The sequence below is a fragment of the Plecotus auritus genome, assembly GCF_963455305.1.
Source record: "Plecotus auritus genome assembly, chromosome: 7".
Taxonomy (NCBI): Eukaryota; Metazoa; Chordata; class Mammalia; order Chiroptera; family Vespertilionidae; genus Plecotus; species Plecotus auritus.
This window is the reverse complement of record NC_137774.1, coordinates 61,042,406-61,064,211: the sequence shown is the minus strand read 5'-3', so window position 1 is coordinate 61,064,211 and position 21,806 is coordinate 61,042,406. Positions and strand designations below refer to the sequence as shown.

The following is a 21,806-nucleotide window of genomic DNA, read 5'->3' as shown; positions in this document are numbered from 1 at the left end:
ACGCATAATAATCTGGCCACTCAGTGTATATCCTATATAATAAAAGGCTAATATGCAAATTGTCCCCTCGACCAGGAGTTTGATCAGCAGGCAGGCCAACCAACTGCCCATGTCCTCTCCCCCTGGCCAGGCTGGCTGGACCCCACCCATGCATGAATTCATGCACTGGGCCTATAATACACATACACACACACACACACACACACACACACACACACACACACACGTAGTGAGTGGACAGATCAATATGATCTCTGAATGCATAATAATCTGGCCACTCAGTGTATATGGGTCATGTTTTCTTATTCATTCAGCTACCCTGTATCTTTTTAAAAAATCATCACTCAAGAATAAGTTTTTTAAAATTGATTTTAGAAAGAGAGAGAGGAAGGGAGAGTAAGAGAGAAAAAGAGAACCATTGATGTGTGAGAGAAACATCATTTGGTTGCCTCCAATACACATCCTAACTGAGCATTGAAACTATAACCTGGGTATATGCTCTGAATGAGAATTGAACCCCCAACCCTTCAATTCATGGAATGATGCTTCAACCAATTGAGGCACAATGGCCAAAGCTACCCTGTATTGTTTGATTGGAGCATTTAATCCATTAACATTTAAAGTGACTATTAATTTGTATGTATTTACTGCCAATTTATTTTTTATAATTATGTTTCTCTTCTTTTGTTTTATGTTTTTGTTTTTTTTTTTTTTCTTAATGAAGTTTCTTTTACCTTTTTGGCAATACTGGTTTGGTGGTAATAAATTCCTTTAGCATTTTCTTTTCTGGCAAGCTCTTTATTTCTCCTTCAATTTTAAATGGTAGCTTTGCTGGGTAGAATATTCTTGGGTGTAGGCCTTTGTTTTTCATCACTTTGAATATTTCATAGCATCCTTTCTGGCCTGAGATGTTTTTATTGAAGATGACATCTGTGAGTTAGATGGGCAAGGAACCCAGCACAGGGCACCTGCTACTCTCACTCCAGTTCTCTTTCCTTAGCAATGCCATTCAATTTCTCTTTTTATGACTCTGGTCTACTGAGAGCCACTATGCCCCTTCTAGAGCTGAGAGTGAGTGATGTGACTAAGATTCTGTGCACTGGCTCTTTAAGAAAGCCATTTCGCTTCTCACCAGGGAAGGTTAAATTCCTGCTTATTTTCTAGTTCTCCAGGCTAGGGTGCCCAGCTTGGGGCTGAGGCCACTCTCTTCTCCAGGGGGAATCTCATCACCTGAGATATCCTTCTGGATTCTCTCCTAGTACACCTGGGTGTAGGACCAGCCCTTTTGTGGCTCTTCCCTTTCTACAGGTTTTGTTGGATGTTACTCTCAATCGTTAGTTATAACACTTCTGTTCAACTAGTCTTCTGATAATTATTCAGTTGATTTTCCCATACTTTAGCCACTCTTCTGATATGGTCCTGGGAGGAAGCAAGTATAACTCCCACCTACTCTGCAGCCATCTTGAACCCCTTCAACATTCTAAACTTTTATGCTTCAAAAGACACCCTTAAAATAGCAGCAGAGTAAGTGGGAGCTACACTGACACACTCCCAGGAATTACAACTAAAATACAGAAAAACCATCCTGAATAATCAACTGAAGACTAGCTGGAGAGAACCCTAATAATCAAGGACATAAAGAAGAGTTGCATAGGGACCGGTAGGAAGGGAGTAGGCATGAAAGGGTTGGCCATGCTCCCATGAAAGGGTTGGCCAAGTTCCAGAGAGATATCTCATCTAGGGGAGAGGGTTTCTCATTGAGAACTCTAGGGTCTAAACCCAAAGCTGGGCCTCCCAGTCCAGAGAACCATAACTGAGAAGGCCCACACAATATCTGGGAGAGATGGCTGGAAATTCAGGCACCTTCTTAAAGGGCCAATGAATAACATTTTGTGTGCAGCCACTCACCTTGGGCTCTGGCAGAGGGAGGGCAGAGTGAACTGGAGCTCTGTGAGCAGAATACAGATTTGGGGGCTCTGGGGTTAGACTTCAAAGGCAGACACTCAGGTTTCCAGTGCTGAATCATCCCCTCATACTGCAGAGGACATCATTCTCTGGCAGACCTTTACCATCCAGGCAGCTTTTGCATTTGGGGGAAGCAGTTGCCCCAACCTGTTGGAAAATATCTTTCCTTAACTGGTGGGCAATAGCCCAAGGCTAATCAAGAATGAATAACAATTGGATGCAGGCAGAGGCAGATCAGAGACTTTTGAGTCTTTGCCTGATATAAGCTGGGAACCAGGGCTAGGAAAAGCTGCCCTTGGTCCATATCCTGGTTCTTTCCAAAGGCACCCAGCCCCAGCAGAGGGAGCCACTAACTGTGGATTGCTGATAGCTCCAAAGAGGGTACTCAGGGCCAGTCACAAATAGCATCTGACATTGTCCTGCACTAGAAATTGGGAGTCATAGCAGATCCACCTAATACATAGACACAAACCCAAACAGGCAACCAAAACAGGAAGGCAAAAAAACAACAAGAAGTCCCAAATGAAAGAACAAGAGAATTCGCTAGAAGAATAACTAAATGAAATGGAGATAATAAGTTTATCAGATATAATGATCAGAATAATGATGGCAAGGATGCTCAACAGCATGAGAGGAGATATAGTAACTATGGAAAAAGACCACATAGAAATAAAGAATGACATACTAGTAACACTATAAAGAACACATTAAAAGGAATACACAGCATAGGGGAAGCTGAGAGTCAAGAACAGTGAATTAAAATACAGGGTAAAAAAAATCACTCAAACAGAGAATTAAAAAGAAAAAAATTAAAAAATAGCCTGGCTGGCATTGCTCAGTGGTTGATGAACCAGGAAGTCATGAACAGGGCACATGCCCAGGTTGTGGGCTCGATCCCTAGTGTTGGGTGGGTGGGTGGGTGGGTGGGGGATGCAAGAGACAGTTGATTCTTTCTCATAATTGATGTTTCTATCTCTTTCTCTCTCTCCCTTCCTCTCTGAAATAAATACAAACATATTTTTAAAATAGGATGACAGCTTAAGGGAGCTGTGGGACAACATGAAATGTAACAATATTCACATCATAGTTGTGCTAGAAGGTGAAGAAAGTGAGCAAGGAATAGAAAATCTGTTTGAAGAAATAATGGCAGAAAACTCCCCTAACCTGGTGAAGGAAAGTCACACATGCTCAGGAGGCACAGAAAGTCCACATAAGAAGAACCAAAACAGTACCATGCCCAGATACATCATAATTAACCAGTTAACTGCCACATGTCCAAAATGGAAACCATCCCCATTTCTCCCTATGTGCTGGAATATTTATGAATTTAAGTTCCCATAATTTTCTTTACAAACCCAGAGATATCACTAACAAGTATGATTTTACAATTGGGCTGCCAGAGTTGATATGTGTAGTTTGTGGCTACAGATGCGCGTGGCATGTGGGGAAGGTCCACCGATTGCACCTATAGATGCTTATGGTGTACAAAGGGTTAAAATGCTAAAAATTAAAGAAAACTAGAGAATCTTAAAGGCAGCAAGAGAAAAGCAATTTGTTACCTACAAAGGAGCTCCCATAAGGTCGACAGCTGATTTTTCATCAGAAACTCTACAGACCAGAAGGGAAAGCAAGGTAATGAAAAGCAAGGATCTGAAACCAAGATTACTATATTCAGCAAGTCTATCATTCAAAATAGATGGCAAAATAAAAAGCTTCCCAGACAAAGTAAGGCTAAAGGAGTTTATCACTACTAAACCAGCACTGCAAGAAATGCTAAAGGGACTGCTGTAATGAGAAGAAGAAATAAGAGAGATACATAGGCATAAGGAATTAAAATGGCAATAAATAAGTGCCTCTCAATAATAACCTTAAATGTAAATGGATTAATTGCTCTAATAAAAAGATCTAAGCTAGCTTAACGGATACAAAAACATGACCCAACTATATGCTGCCTATAAGAGACCCACCTCAGAACAAAAGATTCACACAGACTGAAAGAGAAAGGATGGAAAATTTTTTTCTATGCAAATGTAAACAAAATAAAGTTGGGGTAGCAATACTCATATCTGACAAAATAGACTTCAAAATGAAGTTTATTACAAGAGACAATAAAGGTTACTATAGAATACTAAAGGGATCAATCCAACAAGAGGATATAACCCTGGTAAACATATGCATCCAATACAGGAGCAGCTTACCCATGAACCTGTCTCCTAAGCCCCCTTTTTCTCTGACGTTCAGTGAGCTAACAGCAGCCCCCCTTGGCTCACTTCTTTCCTAGGACTCTTATAGAGAGCCAAGCAGCCCTTCTCAGGCTCTCCTGTTACTTCTTTTTTTAAAAAAATATATTTTATTGATTTTTTACAGAGAGAAAGGGAGAGGGAGAGAGAGTTAGAAACATCAATGAGAGAGAAACATCAATCAGCTGCCTCCTGCACACCCCCTACTGGGGATGTGCCCGCAACCAAGGTACATGCCCTTGACCGGAATCGAACCTGTGACCCTTGAGTCTGCAGGCTGGAGCTCTATCCACAGAGCCAAACCAGTTAGGGCTCCTGTTACTTCTTCCACCTGCAGCCCTTCCTTTGTTGCATTGTCCCCAGCTTTAATAAGCATACTCTCAAAATTAAAAATTAAAAAAGGTATCCGTAACAAATTTTGTCCAAGCAAATGTTCATCGACCAATGAATAGATAAATAAATGTGGTATAGCCATACAATGTAATACTATTCAGTATCAAAAAAGAATGAAATATTGAGATCTACTATAACCTGGATAAATCTCAAACATTGTGTAAATAAAAGAATGAAGATACAAAATCATTCTACTTATAGAAAATATATAGAAATATCAACTCTATAGAGGCAGTAGGCATATTAATGGACCTGTGGAATGGATATGGTAATAGTGACTCATTGTAAATAAGCATTTGGGGTCTTTATCAAATAAGAAATATTCTAATGTTTGCCCGTGGTACTGATTGCACAATTTTATAAATTTATTAAAATAATAAATGAAATAAATTAATTAAAATTTTAATTCAATAATAGTGTGAAAACCTAGGACATTGCTGACCACTACTATAGACTTTATACACACTGTCCAACAAGCCCTTTCCCTGCTTCCATCCAACAGGTTAATTAAAACCGGTGACTAGAGTATATTAAAAATAACTCAATAAAGCTATTTTTAAAAAGCAGAGAGACGATTTTACAATATAGATATGATGCAAACTAAAATATGACATAATTTTTATTATTCAGAGATTTTAAGAAAATATAATTTATTTGACCCTAATAATTATATTTTATCCTGCACTGATTTAGTGAAATAAAATTACATTTCTCTTTCTGTGGCTGCATATAAATTACTTGGTTCTACAACAAATTACACACACACAGTAAATAAGCTTATAAAGTTTTAGAATCAGTCTGAAATATGAAATCAGCTTAAAATATGAAAATTTAATAGAATGCCTTTATTTTTTCCTCATTTTGATCTTTGTGGGAATTTGCCTTTCTTTTATCTGTGTGACACTTAAAGCTTAGTGTCCCAGGGAACTTATTTAATATCCAGTTTAAGTAAGGAGCTCAGTTTCCTCATTGGGAATAAAATTGTGATAATATTAGCTAACTCGAAGAGTGCTAGGAATATTTAAAATAATGTTTGTTAAGCTATTTTCACATAGTAGGTGAGTGAGTAGTAGTAATTCATTCAAAATCTGGTTGTGACTTCATGAAATTTATCTTGGATTTTATTTTGATGCTTCATCCCTCCCTCTCCCCGCCCCAGTCTGTGAAAGTAACTTGGGTATAGAAAAGAACTCAAAATGGCAAGCCTGTCCATTGGAGGACAAACCAGTTTTTCTGATTTTCTTATCTAAGCTTAAATGTTGAAGTCTGGACAGGAATAGGTTGTGGTTAACAACATGGGGAGCCCCAATACTCACATTTTTCACTGCAGTTCACATAGATGTTTTGAAATTCTTGGCTACACAGTCTTTTTATTTCATAGTCATCAAGGAATTTGCTGACACTCATTGCAAAGTTGTAACTGGGAAGCATCACTAACACATTACTTATGAAGGCTTTGGTGAAGTAAGAAATTTCATCACCTGTGATTTTTGGGTAGTGGGCACACAATGCAATATACAGATCATGTATCATAGAAAAGTACACTTGAAACCTATATAGCCTTATTAACCACTGTCACAACAATTAATTTAATTAAAATTTAAATAAAAAGAGGGTAGATTAACTTTAATTATAAAAAAGTAATGAACCTCCCATAATAAACTTCCTCAAGATAACCAAACAATTCTCAGATAATTATCAATCTAGCAGATGATCCCTGAGAAAACACTCATTGTTTAAGTCACTAAGCTTGTTCACCTTGATAGCTTGTAACATGGATTTATCAATTATAGAGTTAAAGAGAAGGGCACTTATCATGAAGGGAGCATGCAGAAATAGAGTGTGGGATGAATTGGCTGGAAATAGTGAGGAGAAACTGGCTGGGTGGGGAATAGATCACCGTAATAGTAATAGTCAGGAGGGAGTGAAGGGGCCCCTGAAGATCAGTAAGAATATGAAATCAAGGTGGAGAGAGAAAGGACTTTGGGGATTGTCATGGCACTATGGTTTTGGCTCTTGCATGTTGGAGCAGTGGTCAGATTAAGAAACTGTGGTATCCATAAAAAAGATGGTGTTTAAAATGGAGAGGTATAGAACTCAGGACTCAATATTTTGATATTGGAAATTTGTTTTTTGTTCCATTGACCCTATCTAGCACAAAAGGCTCTCTCTGGCATTGAATTTATTAAAGAAGTAATAAATTCAACTGCTTTACACCAGTACAACCTGAAAATATTTCGAAGTACAGGGATGGGCTGGCTCCAAACTGCCACAGAAACCTTTTACTGAAGTGTCAGTGGCACTGATTACTAGTTGAGGTAGTTCCTGTGCATCTGTGTCCTTATACAAGCTCTTATGTCCTCAACGAAGAATTTATAATAATGTGCTCTGAAGACCATCAAGCCAGAGCTGGGAGGGTTGTAGCATCTTCTGAAAATTAGTGTTGGGGGGACAGGCTCCTCTGTGCTGAAATAGGTCAGTGGTTGACTGATTGGAATGTAAGTTGTGTACTCAAAATTGAGGTGCTGTGAGTGAGAGGGAACCTATTGCCAAGCCTCATAGATATTGCTGCAATCAGAGAAAATAATTCTTCCTATCCTTCCATTTCTTACAGGAAATTCAGCTCCGTTATAATCTATGACCCCACTGTTGTATATGTGGCCTGTCATTTACCGAAACATCATATATGGCATATAACTGTAATAGGACAGAACATGGGTAGACTCTATAGATAGTAAAAAAGTGATTGACAGTACCACCACTGATTCAGGGAATGAGCACGAATGCATAACTCCTGCTTGGCTTGTTATGCAGGGGCTCAAGTCTTCCTCACCAGGCATAATACCGCTTCTTGGAGAAGAGTGCAAAAGCATGTGCTTGGTCCACACCCTCTGTTTCCTTTTGTGTAAGGCCAACACATAAAGTTAGGGAATGAGTCTGGAAGCTCTTTTGGTAAAGTTCTACCACTTCAGGCAGAGCTGAAATGATCAACACAGTTCAAAGTTCATGTTTATACAGAAGTTTAACCAAGGAATGTTCTAAAACCAAACAAATCCTATTTGTGATAATCACCAGCAGTCACACTCTCCTCAAATTTTATAATCAGAGAAGGAAGACAGGGAGAACCTACTCCTAGAATCCTGCTAAAATCAGGTCTCAAAAGAAGGGAAAATGGCTTAATGATAACTACATTCGTTGCATATTTCCTTGTTTTCTTCAGAAAAAAATCTCATTTGAAGGGTCAAGATTATGTGCTGCATTAAATTAGGCAGAAGTCAGCCCATAAGACCTCCCACCCTACCATCTCCCTACCTTGCTTCAAAGTGAGTGCTGTTAAGATTTTAGAAGTGAAGGACTAAGTTTGGGAGAGGGGGAGCATTTCAAAGGAGATAAATGGGTTGCACACTTATAGTGTAGTTTTTTACTCTTCTTTTTCTTTAATGAAACCAGAGTGATACCAAGCCCAGCTCCTTCACATGGCCTAGTGCTTCTCTCTCTTTCTTCCTTTCTCTTTCCCATTTCCTTTCTTTCCCTCTCTCCTTCAACTTCTATTTTTCACATATTCAATAAATATTTGCTGTTTTCAAAAAAGCACAATTTTTCCAATTCCTGGAAAGTAAGTGCTTAACAATTATTATTTTATTCTCTATCTCCTTCATCCTCATTTACTGAATGTATTTGCTGGAGAAAAGGGAAATTGTGGAAAGTCCTTACCAGAGACTTGCATTATGACATGAACGATTACGCTGAACACTGTTGAAAAGTAGTTAAAGAGGGTGAGCTTGATGTAGGCAGCAGTACTACTAGAAAACAGGAAGCTTCCCAGGTACATGAGAGGGACAGCAGACCAACCGTACAGCATGAAGATCATCAATGTGTCCAGGAAGTTGTAGTTTTCCACAAATGCATCCAGTTCGCAGTATTTGAACACTCCCTGGGACAAATGCAGAGTAAGGGCAGGTGAAGGACACAGTGCAACAAGGAGCCAAGCCAGACACTGAGGAGACAGCAAGCACTGCATCATTAGCACACACACAGCTACGCACTACTTAAATCAGCTTACCCATTAAAAAAAAGCCTCAGCTTCACCCAGCCAGTGTGGCTCAGTGGTTGAGCATCAACCCATGAAACAGGAGGTCACGGTTTGATTCCTGGTCAGGGCATATGCCCAGGTTGCAGGCTCGATCTCCAGTGTGGGGCGTGCAGGAGGCAGCCAATCAATGATTCTCTCTCATCATTGATGTTTCTATCTCTCTCTCCCTCTCCCTCTCCCTTCCTCTCTGAAAAAAAAAAAAAAAAAAAAAAAAAAAAGCCTTAGCTTATGAGCCTGAACTAAATTACTTCTTCCTCAATAAAGGACTGTCATGAACAGGACTATACTTCTATATTTTCTGTTTTTTCCCCCCATTTGGAAAATATTACTTTTTATTTCCTACCCTGACCCCATGATTAAGTCAAAGTAAATATGTCTGCATTAAGCCCAACTCTGAATTTTCCCAGAAAAAAGATGACCTAGGAAGTAGACTCTCTCTCTACAGATTTTCCCTGGGGCAGCTGTCATATTATGTAACCTGTCTTACATTATACCACACACTTAGACTGCCTCCTGGCTCTATTCTGTACCCCCAAGCCCCTCATATCTACCCAAGCAACGCAGGGGCCACCTTATTCATTTATTTCTTAAACCATTTGCAAATCAGACAAGGAAGCATACCTTTAGATTACACTAGATTAGGAGGAGGGGAATTGCCAGAGCTTTTAAAGAATTTTCCAGAAATATGTATGATTATAGTTGGTAATTACAGTTTCTCTAAAGATAGCCAGGCTGCCTCTTTGGAGCAATCACAGAATTATCTAGCAAGGCTACTAATAGAGGAAAAGAAGGATTAAAATTAGAATAGCCCCTATTAGAACCTTATGGTGCTCTTAGAGGTAGTTTATATTTAAGCAATAGTGTTTAAAGAAAGTATATGTAGAGAATCAGCCAGCTTAGGTGAAAGAACTTGAACAGCTATAACTATAGTTGTTTCCCCCATTCCAATTAAGAGGGTGAAATAAAAAGAATAAATACAGTCAGAAAAATAACAAGTAACCTAGCAGCTTTGTTCCAAGCCTTATAATGCTTAGAGATGTCTCAGAATCTATTTCAAAGAAAATTTAAATAGCTACTTGGATATATTGTATATATATTACTTTTTAGGTAAGGTATGACTCAACATGGTAAAAGTGTAAATTCTCCCCAAATTACTCTAAATAGAAATAGAAACAGGTATTTTTGAAATTAGATAAGCTAATTTTAAACATTACATGTAAAAACACAAAAGATGTCAAGATAGGAAATTCCACAGAAGATTAATGGGAAAGGTAAGGAAGGTCAATACAGAAAACATAATTAAATGTATTATAAAATTGCCATAATTAAAACATATTGGTAATGGAAAACTACAGATACATTAATGGAATAAAGAATACAAAATATGCTTAAATGAGTATTGTTAGTTGATATACATTTCAAATCAGTGGGAGTTGGCTGTCAAAAAAAGATGGTAGAGCAATGGGTTAGCTACTTAGGGAAAAAAGTGAATACTAACTTGGCTCTTTACCTAAAAATAAATTAATGAATGAGGATGAAACAGCAAAAAATAACACTAGCAAAGTAAGCTGTGTCCACTGTATAATGGCCTGATTAAGAGAAAGGGGTAGCTCCTGGACAAATTTCTAAAACTGTTCAATGATGAAAATAGTGCATCTGAAGGCTTATGAGAGACATATCTCCAAAGTGATAGTGAGTTAGCTATCTAACTCCTTGATGAGGCCAGTCTGAGATGAGCCCTTGTCTACCTTCCCCATGCTGTATCCATGCCTAAAACACAGACTAGCTTACAAGCAGGAGTTCAATGTTGGCTGAATAAATAATTTTATGTGTGCAGGAAGGTGGGAGTATAGGATAGCTAAAGGTCATTGAGACAGGCACACAGACTGCATGAGAGGGAAGCCTCACCGCACAGCGTCCCTGGTCACATAACACATGTGAAAAGTTACTTGTTCTTCTTTCCTGAGCCTTCATGCATGGGCTCAGTCATGGGAAAAGGCAGAGGAATTCACTAAACCTCACCAACAATCTCCTGGGGTGGCGGGGAAAACAGTGTTGGGGAAGTTAATGCATCAGGGTTTGGAGCCAGTAACATAGCTTAATCCTTGCCTCTGACATATGAGCAGTAAAGTCCCCTGCTTTGTGAATCTGACCGGCAGAGAAGGGGTGAAACAGGAATCCTGGCGGCTAGGCAAAATGAGAGAATCTTGCCTCCTCTTGTTGGGTCCAAGAATGAGTCCAGTTGGTGCATTTCACAGAAGCAGAGCAGGGTGGGAGAGTATCGCACTGAAAACCAGGGGGCATCCAAGTCAGACAAGCAAGCAAAGCTAAGAAGCCATATAGAGCACACAGTCTGAGAACCATTAAGGGACATTTTGGTGCAGGAGAGAGAGAGAGATAGGTGAAGAAAAAAAGAGAGGGGGAGAGTAGAGAGGAAGAAGGAGATAGAGGGAGAGAGAGAACAAACAAAATAGAGGAGCTGGAGTAAGATGTAGACATAACTTTAACATACATTACTAGTATATTATCCAGGATGACTTTGAATGTATAAAAGACAATGAGCTTTGGAATAACCCCAACCAGGGTTTTGAAACTGTACTATCTGAGTGACGTTAGATAGGTAACTTATTTATGTGAGCCTCAGTTTCCTTGTCTATAAATATAATGAATTAACATCATTGTGCTATTGAATGATGTAACGCATAAAAAACAAATGACAAGTAACTTTTCTCATGAGCAATAATTGCCAATATTTGTCTAAGTATTAATAATGGATAGTCTTCTATATAGACCTATTAACTAGGAAAGGATAGCTGGGTGTATCGGCCAAGTTTGAAGAGTCAGAGAAAGAATGGATTCTTGACATGGAGATGAAATTATTCAGAGGTTTTCTGATTGATTCAATGCATACTGGGCTACACAAGGGAGATAGTAAAGCCAGAGACTATGTCTGGAGTAGCTCCCCAAGGGCTTGTGGTGAAGAATGAGAGGAGCATCCCTCACAGAGGATGGTGGTTTTCTCTTGTTATGCTGGTTGGTTGGTGAGCTGTGAGCAGAAGAGGCTGGCAGGAGAACACCAGCTGGAGTCTTGCACTGTTGTGAGATGATGGAAGCCCCACACTGCTCTCTGCATCCTGGGACTCCTCTGCACATACTACTTGCTCACCACACTACCTCACCATCAGTGCCCAAATAAGCCCAGCCCCTGGCCTGTGCTGAGAAGCTGTTCTAGCTGTTGAGATCCTGGTTCTCCTTCAGAACCAATATTAGGGCCCCTGTGCAATATTCACAAGTTGTTGGAGCCAGATTGACTGAAAGTTTCTCATTTTTCCTCCAACAACTAATTTTACCATTCCATGGTGTAGTTTGAATTGAGAATTGGTAGTTTATCCATAATAGTGGCATGTTATTTTATACTGATCTATTTCACTGCTATGTCCATTAACAATGAACTATTTGAGGGCTGAGCTGTTATCCTATTTGACTTAATTCCCTAGTAACTCTTGCAAAGAAAGGAGCTTTACCTCTTTTTCTCCTGTGTTTACCCCTTGTAACTGCATAGCTTCACATCTTCCTCACCTTCAATATGCATACAAAAGAAGTTGCCAAGTTCATTAATGAGCAAAGTCTTTACATTAAAAGATGCTGTACTATCCTTATATGTACATTCTTTAAGCCACTTTCTCAATGTCTAGAATCAGTTGTCTGCGTCAAAACTAGTTTCGCTTTGCAGACCTAGCCATCTTGAGTTTGAGGTATGAAAATGTGTGTGTGTGGGTGGAGGTTGGGGGTGGGGGTGAATGGTAACAGGAAGCTTTACTTAGGTCTTGATTCTACCTTGTTTTCTATAGTTCAATTTTACCAAAGGACACAGCATTGGGAATTAGTGGGAAGTAATATGGGTAGTGAGGGACAAGTGACAAATAATAGTCCATCTTAGAGTTTTTGGCCAGGGCCTCATGCTGAGAATTACATGAGAAACCAATTTGAGAGACTTTTTAAAGAAAAATATTTTCTCCAACTAAAAGAATATGAGGGAGAACATTTCCACAATATATTCTCTGACATAATAAACTTGTAAACTTCTTTACAAGTTTTATTTTAGGATACAATTACTTGAATAGAAATTTCTGGTGGGTGACATAGAAAAATTAGCCTTCATGTAACTTCAGCTAACACTCACCAGCAGTAGGCAACAGGAAATGAAGAAGTAGATGAGATCCCACAGTAGAGCAGAAAGCCAGTATGTAAGGACATAGACCCCACTCACAAACTGGATGAGCTTTGCCTTAGTGATTCTCTCATTCACTGTCTGGAGGCCAAAGCTAGCGACTGTAACAGCCATGCCAAAAGCCAAATATAATACTGTCTGTTTTCCATTTGTGGGCCTATAAAGGATGAGATAAAAATTCAAATAAATGATGAAATAAAAGTAGAAAATGATTATTTCAGTAGCTATTTTCTAATATAAATGTCCAAATTACAAGGGGCTGTATGAAGACTCAATTCCAGTAAAAGGAAAATTATACATACACTGCATGAGAAACATAAAGAGGGAGAGGCTGAGGCTTGTTGGAGACTTTAATGGAAGCACTGGGGCCAGAAAGTGACGTAAATAGGATGTTGTCTAACACTGCCAGAGATGTTGTAGCTGAATGATATGCCTCATTATTGAACAAAATAGTAAATATTGTTTTGTTTTTCTCAACCTCAATGGAAAAGGCAATTATGGAGAAGTAATTAAATTTTTTAATTTCCAATATGTAATCTGTTACATTACCTAGAAAAAAGAAAGAAATTGGTCAGTGAGTCAACATGTAATAAATCACCTACTTCTTATATTGGAGAAGAAAGACCAAACATTTTCTTTCCTGTTCTCTTTCCAACTTCTCATAATGGTTATTTAAAATTTTTGTCTTTATCCTTAATAATTCTACCCCATCATTACTCTCTACAATCTCACATTATACTCTACAACTTAAAAAAACAGTAGGATTCCAAGATGGCTGCAGAGTAGGTGGCAGCTATACTCACATGACCCCAGCCCCAGATTTATAAATTATAGAGCAATCAAACTTGAATAATCAACTGAAGATGAGCTGAACTGAAATAGTATAACCAAGGATTTACAGAAGAAGCCACATAGAGACTGGTAAGAAGGGTAGAGACATAGGAAGGGCTGGCCCTCTCACCTATATGCAGTGGCTGAGAAGCCAGAAAGATATCTATACTGCAAAACTCCCTTGCCCCCAAGGAGCATGGGATCTCAACCTCATGCCAGGATGCTCTACCCAGAGCAACAGAGATGGGAGGAGGACCCACATAGCAACTAGTAGTGAAAAATTAGTGAGTATTCAATTTGCCTGGGAGAGAAGAAGTCTGCTGAAGACCCAGATGCCATCTTCCAGGGATAAGCACTCCTATTATAGCACCAGCCTGGGGAGTGCATTATCTGGTCCTCTAATGGCTGGTGAGGACACTCTGTCATGCCCAGGTCCTTTGGAGGGGTCTACAGAATGCATCCAGCAGTGAACTTTGGGGTGGTCTTTTTCTGGGGAGGCTCTTGATGGAGACTCAGAAAGTGACTGAACTGTGTCTCCCCCACCTCTAGCACACAGCTGGCACTGCCCGCCCTACACCAGGTTGAATCACATGGCTGACCCTGACCTGCTGAGTTCAGTTGCACAGAGGATCAGAGGGCCGTGCAGAGCTGGGACTCTCAAAGCATGTCTCCTGGAAGGGCTTTTGTCCAGGAATCAAATGGGTGGGTGCTAGGTTGTGTGACAACATGATGGAGGAGCCACTCCTATACCCCCTGCCATCTCAGCTTGCACTATCCTGGGAAGGGGAAAAAGAGCCTGTCTCCCCTCCAACAGGCTCACGGGCACCACCCCCAATGGGAATATGCCCTTCCAACTCCCTGATTCCCTGCCCTGCTGAGCTTATTTCCAGGGAGTGGGGGAGAAGGGAGAGCTTCTAGGAGCTAGGACATTCATAATGTGTGTCCCTCAGAAGCTACTGTCTGGAACCAGGAGGAAGGTGCTAGGACCCCTCCTTTAGGATGGATTGGCATCACCCCCAACATGAGACTCTTTTTATTTGTACTCCTGAGCCAGGTGCCTCTGCCCACCAGCTGAATTTGCTCCTGCAGAGGGGATAGCAGGTTGCATCCAACCTGAACCTGCAAGAAGTTCCTTCTGGGAAAGCTGAAGTTGGAGACTCTGGCAGAAACTGAGTGGTTTGTATCTGGAATAAGGTCCACATTCCCCTCATTGAGTGCCTGACCATATAACCTCCAAATAAGGGACCCACTAGCCCCATCTCCTGTACACAGTTGCTCTGTCCTACTGAGCTCACAATCTGTGAAGAGTCTGTGGCTCACAACTACCCTGGGGTCAGCCTACAGTCTTAATTCAAAAGGCTCTGGAGAAAGACCAGGCAACCTTCAGGTGAGGGGGAGTAGCTGACAGGTGAACCTCAGAGAGCATCAGATCTTTTACAGATCTGCCCCCAACTCTAAGCTGAAGGAAGTCAACCCTTGTACACAGAGGCCCAGTAGATGGAGCCACAGTGAACAGTGTGGTATCTCCAGATAGGTAGCCCAAGGCCAGGTACCCACAACATCTGACATCAGCCTGTACCTGAACCCCATCCAAATGGACCCAAAACCAACAAAACTAATGGTGGGCTTCAGACCATATCAAGTTCAACCCAATTTACCATACAAGTTGCAAAACCAAAGGAAGATTGAGGCAGGTGCCAGACCCTACTGGGAGCAACACAGCCTCGAAGGGCAGTCCCTGCACAGCAACTCATGCACAGGGATTGAGGTTTATCCTTATAGTCAGCCAGCCTGAGGGGTTAACCTCACCCACGAAAGGGCCAAAAGCATTAAAAGCAACTATAAGAGAAGGGTACACATAATGCACAAAAAACATTCCTGGAACACAGAGCTCAGGTGATGTCAAAGATTGTGCTACTGAACCCAAAGAGATACCTTCTGCATAAAGCCATTCTAACAATTTTGAGAGTCATAGAAGATCTACCTAATTCACAGACACAAATGGGGAGACATAGAAATATGCTCCAAATGAAAGATCAAGAGAAATACCCTTAAAAATAATTACATAAAATGAAAGTAACCAAATTACCAGATGAAAAGTTTAAAACAATGGTTATACAGGGGGAAAATGGTGGCAGAATAGGTGAAAGCAACACACACCTTCTCCCTGGCCAAACTTGAGTTAAAGCTATAAAATGTAGAGCAATTAACCTGAATGAACAACAGAAGGACACTTGAACAGGAATATTATATCCAAGGTTGAAATAGAGAAGTTACTTAGAGACTAGTAAGAAGGGTAGAGACACAGAAAGGGTTGATTCCTGCACTCAGGGGCTATGGCTGTGAAGCCAGAGAAATACTATGGATGCCAAAGCCCCCCCTTGGAGGAGAGTGGGGTCTCAATCCCAGCTGGGACCTCCAACCCAGAAGACCAGGGCCAGGAAGAAGAGCCTGCATAACATTTGACAGCAAAAATAAATGGCGACTTGGTCCACTGAAAAGAGGAGGCAGTCTGCTTGAATCCCTGGTGAGCTCCTTCAGGGCTAATGTGCAAGGACTTGCTCTTGGACTCTCACACAGAGTTCTGGTAGAGGGAAAGAGACTTGGGGCATATTAAAGTCATAAAGAGAAGATGTGAGTAGCATAGCTCTGGAGAAGGTGGCTTTGGAGGTCCCAGTCCTGAGCCAAATCCCACACTGCCCTTGGGTGCCATCTCCCAGGTTCCAGCACCATTTCTTGCAGCCAGTTGGAGAAAGTGCACTAACCCTGTCATCCAAATACTGGTTACACCACCCTGCCAAGCTCAAGTCCCACATAGAGAACTGTTGGCTGTACCCAAAGGGGATCTGAGGTGCATTTTTTTTCTGAAGAAACTATGGGTAGTCTCAGACAAGTATTGAACCGAGTGGCTTGGGAACAGATGGTGGGCAGCAGCGGACCTGGAGGGAAGCACACACTTAGAAGCCTCCCTTCAGGATCTCTGCTGGGACACCACAAAGCTAGATGGTGAGAGGCTAGCTCCCCTCTCTAGGGATGGCCAACGAGGGCCTGCACCACCCCCAACAAAGGCCTGTCTGTATTTGACTCCCCAAATCTGCTGGTGCTGCTGGCCAAGTGCAGTCCCACAGGGGGAAAGAAGTGCAAATCAAAACTGGGACATCTGGAGTCACCATATGAAGAACACCGTATCTGACATCAAGATACACTGGAGGTGCTCAGCCTGTGTGGCTTGGTGGTTGAGCACTGACCTATGTACCAGGAGGTCATGGTTTGATTCCTGGTCAGGGCACATGCCTGGGTTGCGGGCTTGATCCCCAGTGTGGGACATGCAGTAGGCAGCCAATCAATGATTCTCTCTCACCATTGATGCTTCTACCTCTCTCTCCCTCTCCCTTCTTCTCCAAAATCAATAAAAGTATATTTAAAAAGAATACACTGGAGGGGAGAACCAAGATGGTGGTGTAGTTAAATGTCTGTACTCACCATCTCCAACAACCACATTGAAATTACAAGTAAAATACAGAACAACCATCATTCAGAACTGCCTGAAAGCCAGCTGAATGGAAATCTTATAACTAGAGAAGTAAAGAAGAAAGCACATTGAGACTGGTAGGAGGGGTGGAGGCACTTAATGGGCTGGTCCGACACCCATGTGTACCATATTTTAAATTGGGAGGCAGATCGTCACTGAGGAGGCCACCCATAAGAAGCAAGAGGTCCCAGCCCCACAGCAGACTCCCGGCCCAGGATCCCAGAGCTAGGAAAAGCAGTTCCTGTAACTACGGGCTGTAAAAATCAGGCCAGATTGTGGCTGAGGGACAGGAAGCCTGCTGGAATCCCAGGTGTTCTTAAATGGCTGGTGCACAAACTTACACAGTCCCGCTTTCTCTGAGCTCCAGCACCAGGGGATCCAGACACATATGAGGAGAAAATGGATTGTCTGGCATTGGGGCAGAAACTCAGGGGTGGCTTTCTCCAAGATGGGGGTGTTCACAGGGGTCATTGTTCCTGTGCTGGGATCTCCCTTGTCCCAGGGCTGACTGGCAGCCATATATGAGTCTCCATCAGCCTGAAGAACACTTTTTGCTCAGCCCTGGGGATTCCCTGAGACCCTGCCCCATCCAATTTGCAGCCCCACCCAAGCTTTTTGTGGCTGCTTTTCCATATTAATGGCCTGTCTTAACTTAGGCTTCAGACTTTGCTAAAATCTCTCAATTTACCATACACTGGTGACAGTGTGCCCAAAACCTATCAATAAAAGGCCCAAGACCCAACTAGCACCAGCCTGTCTTGCTTCACATTTGGGTCTCACCTGGGCATCTCTAAGCCCAATAAAAATAGCAAGTAGCAGTTGTCTGCAGATCCCGCTGTAGCTCCTAATAGGTGGCCCTGGGCATTGGCTGACTTTGTACCGCCTTGGTACCACTTGGCCCTAGAGCCAGTGCACCTGGTGGAAAGCTTCAGATCATACCAGATTATAACTCTACACATCCACAAGTGACACACTCAAAAGGTAGACTCAGTGAGCAACCAAAAGCCCCACTGAAGCAAGTCCTACTCCATAAGAGTGTTTCCTGCATAGCAGCTCTCCCACTGTCCTCACAGCCAATTTGCCTGGAGGTCAATTCCTTCCAGTTACACCAATATTAATCAAGTCTCAATTACGAGACTGTGCACACAGCACACACAGGGGCACACCTAGAGTGCCCAGCTCAGATGACTGAGGAGGCTGAGCCACTTGGCCCTATAGGAAACCTATTACACAATGCCGCTCTGAGACAAATTGCAGCCGGGAAGGGCAGAGGACCCCTGGAGAAAGCCAAGGGCACTGCAACCATGTGAGTGGCAGACACATGAGCAGCCCGCTCCTGTCCAAGGAGCAGCAGCTGTGTGAGAGGCACGCTCCCCTGTCCGAGGAGCAGCAAACACGTGAGTAGCCCGCCCCCGTCCGAGGAGCAGCAGCCACACGAGCAGCCTGATCTGGTCCGAGGAACAGCAGCCACATGAGCAGACCTCCCATGTCCGAGGAGCGGCAGCCCTGTGCAGCCCACACTGGTCCAAGGACCAGCAGCCACAGGCAGCCCTCACCTGTCTGAGGAGCAGCAGCTGCACGTGCAGCTCACTCCTGTCTGAGGAGCAGCAGCCATGCAAGCAGTCCACCCCCTGTCTGAGGAGCAGCAGCTCCATGAGCAGCCCATCCCCATTCAAGGAGCAGCAGCCACCTGAGCAGCCCAGCCCAGTATGAAGAGCAGCAGCCACACAAGCAGACTGCCCACACCCATACTGGTCTGTGAGCACCCTGCCCCCATGATCACTTTGTAAGTTATAACAATGTCTAATCACTGGGTTGTACACCTGAAACTATACTGTACCTCAACTCCAATAGAAAAATAAAAATATTAAAAATAAAAATAAAATGAAATGAAAACAATATAAATAAAGCCATATGAACAATATAAAAATAAATGAAATGAAAGAGGTGTTATAACAACTGACACCCAGAAATATAAAGGATTGTAAGAAAATACTATGAACAACTACAGTATATGCCAACAAACTAGACAACATGGGTGAAATGGGGGAATTTCTGGAAACATACAATCTTCCAAACTCAATTAGAAAGAATCATAAAATTGGAATAGGCTAATAACAACTAATAAAATTGAAAAAGTAATAAAAAACTGCCAGCTCACAAAAATCCTGGTCCAGGTGGATTTACAATTGAATTTTACTAAACATTGCAAGAAAAATTAACTTCTATTCTCCTCAAACTGTTCCAGAAAATTCAAAGGGATGGAAAACTCCCAAGCTACTTTTATGAGGCCAGCATTATCCTAACCCCAAAACACTACAAAGAAAACAATTGTAGGTCAACAATTCTGATGAACATAGATGCTAAAATTCTCAACAACATTAGCAAATCATATCCCACAATATATTAAAAAGATGGTATACCATGACCAAGGGCAATTTATTCTGGGAATGCAAGGCTGATATAATATTTGCAAATCAATAAATGTGCTGTATTACATAAACAAAATTAAGGATAATAATTACATGATCATATCAATAGACATAAAAAGCATTAGACAATATCCAGCACCCATTTTTGATAAAAACTCTCAGGAAAGTGGGAATAGAGGGAACATATACCTCAACATAACAAAAGCCATATATGACAAACCTACAGCCAATATCATGCTCAAATGGCAAAAACTAAAAACTTTTGCCTTAAGAATAGGAACAAGACAAAACTGTGTACTTTCAGCATTCTTATTCAACATAGAACTGGAAATATTAGCCACAGCAATCTGGTAAGAAGAAAAAAGAAAAGGTATCCAAATTGGAAAGGAGGAAGTAAAACTGTCATTACTGTTGATAGTATTACAGATCTCTCCTATCCCCACCCCTACCCGCTTTCTCTTCTCCCAGACCATACCCATCCCTCTACGTGTTCACCACCCTATTGCCTGTGTCCATGGCCTATATAATAAAAGGGTAATATGCAAATAGACCAAACGGCAGAACACCCAAACCACCAATCAAAGCGTAATATGCTAATGATATACTAAGGCTGCTCAACCACTCACTATGATGTGCACTGACCACCAGGGGGCAGACAGTCGATTGGTAGGTTAGCTTGCTGCTGGGGTCCAGCTGATTGGGACTGGGCGAGACGGGCTGGATATGCCATGTGGCCCTCTTGTAGTCCCTCTCTGGCCCCAATCAACCAATTTGAACTGAGCAAGTTGGGCCGGACACACCCTGGAGCCCTCCTGCGGTCCCTCCCTGGCCTGATTGTGCACCAGTAGGGTTCCTCAGACTGGCCTGTGCCCTCTCACAATCTGGGAACCCCCTGGGGATGTCGGAGAGCAGGTTTGAGCTCGATCCCACAGGCCACTCCCCTTGGGAAGGCGCCACATGCAGGGCTCATGGCTGGTGAGTGCTGCTGAGGCAGCGCGAGCCTCTCCCAATCAGGACTGATTGGGTGCGAGACTGCAGCAGGCACAGTGGGGCCGGGATGAGCGGGAGCAGCAGGTAGGAGCTGCAGGTGGCATTGGACTGCGGGTTTCAGCCCGATCCCTGCAGGCCACCCAGAGGGACCCTACCCATGCACGAATTTGTGCACCAGGCCTCTAGTATGTATATAAATTCTTTGGTTTATCTCTTCTCATCTCCCCACCCCAACATCAAGGGATGTTAGTCTGTTCCATGCCTCCTTGCTCAGGTCTTATTTTATTGGTCAATTCATTTTGTTCATCAGATTCCACAAATAAGTGAAATCATGTGATATTTGTCTTTCTCAGACTGGCTTATTTCACTTAGCATAATATTCTCTGCATCCATCCATACTGCCCCAAAGGGTAAGATATCCCCCCCCTTTTTTTACAGCTGTATAGTATTTCATTATGTGAATGTCCCACAGCTTTTTTATCTCTTCATGTACTGATGGGTGCTTGGGCTGTTTCCCATATAATAAAAGCCTAATATGCTAAGTGTCCAGTCATTTGTTCATCCGTTCAACCAATCAAAGCGTAATCTATATATATAAAAGCTAAATATGCAAAGTGTTCCCTCAGGAGTTCGACTGACCGGGAGTTTGATTGCTCGCTATGATGTGCACTGACCACCAGGGGGTGGCAAGGAATGAAGGCAGGCAGCAGCTGGCAGCCACTAGGGACCCTACCCATGCATGAATTTTGTGCACTGGGCCTCTAGTATGCTAATGATATGCTAAGGCCACTCAACCGCTCACTATGACATGCACTGACCACCAGGGGCAGACAGTTAACTGGTTGACCAGTCGCTATGATGTGCACTGACCACCAGGGGGCAGATGCTCAACACAGGAGCTGCCCTCTGGTGGTCAGTGTGCTCCCACAGGGGAGTGCCGCTCAGCCAGAAGCCAGGCTCATGGCTGGTGAGCGCAGTAGCGGTGGTGGGAGCCTCTCCCGCCTCTGCGGCAGTGCTAAGGATGTCTGACGGATGGCTTAGGCCTGCTCCCCAGGGAGCCATTAGTCAGACATCCCTCAAGAGCTCCCAGACTGCGAGA

At 42.3% G+C, this 21,806-nt stretch overlaps 1 protein-coding gene across 1 annotated transcript in view; it reads right to left on the bottom strand.

The window, feature by feature from the left end:
- Positions 1-21,806, bottom strand: part of LOC308252652 (phospholipid-transporting ATPase ABCA3-like) — a gene marked incomplete at both ends in the record, with an annotated part of 430,835 nt that overhangs the window by 73,125 nt on the left and 335,904 nt on the right. Inside the window, 5 exons of the mRNA XM_080677417.1 lie at positions 5,915-6,018; positions 7,432-7,576; positions 8,313-8,532; positions 12,875-13,079; positions 13,225-13,471. Coding sequence (XP_080533543.1) covers positions 5,915-6,018; positions 7,432-7,576; positions 8,313-8,532; positions 12,875-13,079; positions 13,225-13,471 — 921 coding nt within the window. The remainder of the gene's footprint in view (positions 1-5,914; positions 6,019-7,431; positions 7,577-8,312; positions 8,533-12,874; positions 13,080-13,224; positions 13,472-21,806) is intronic.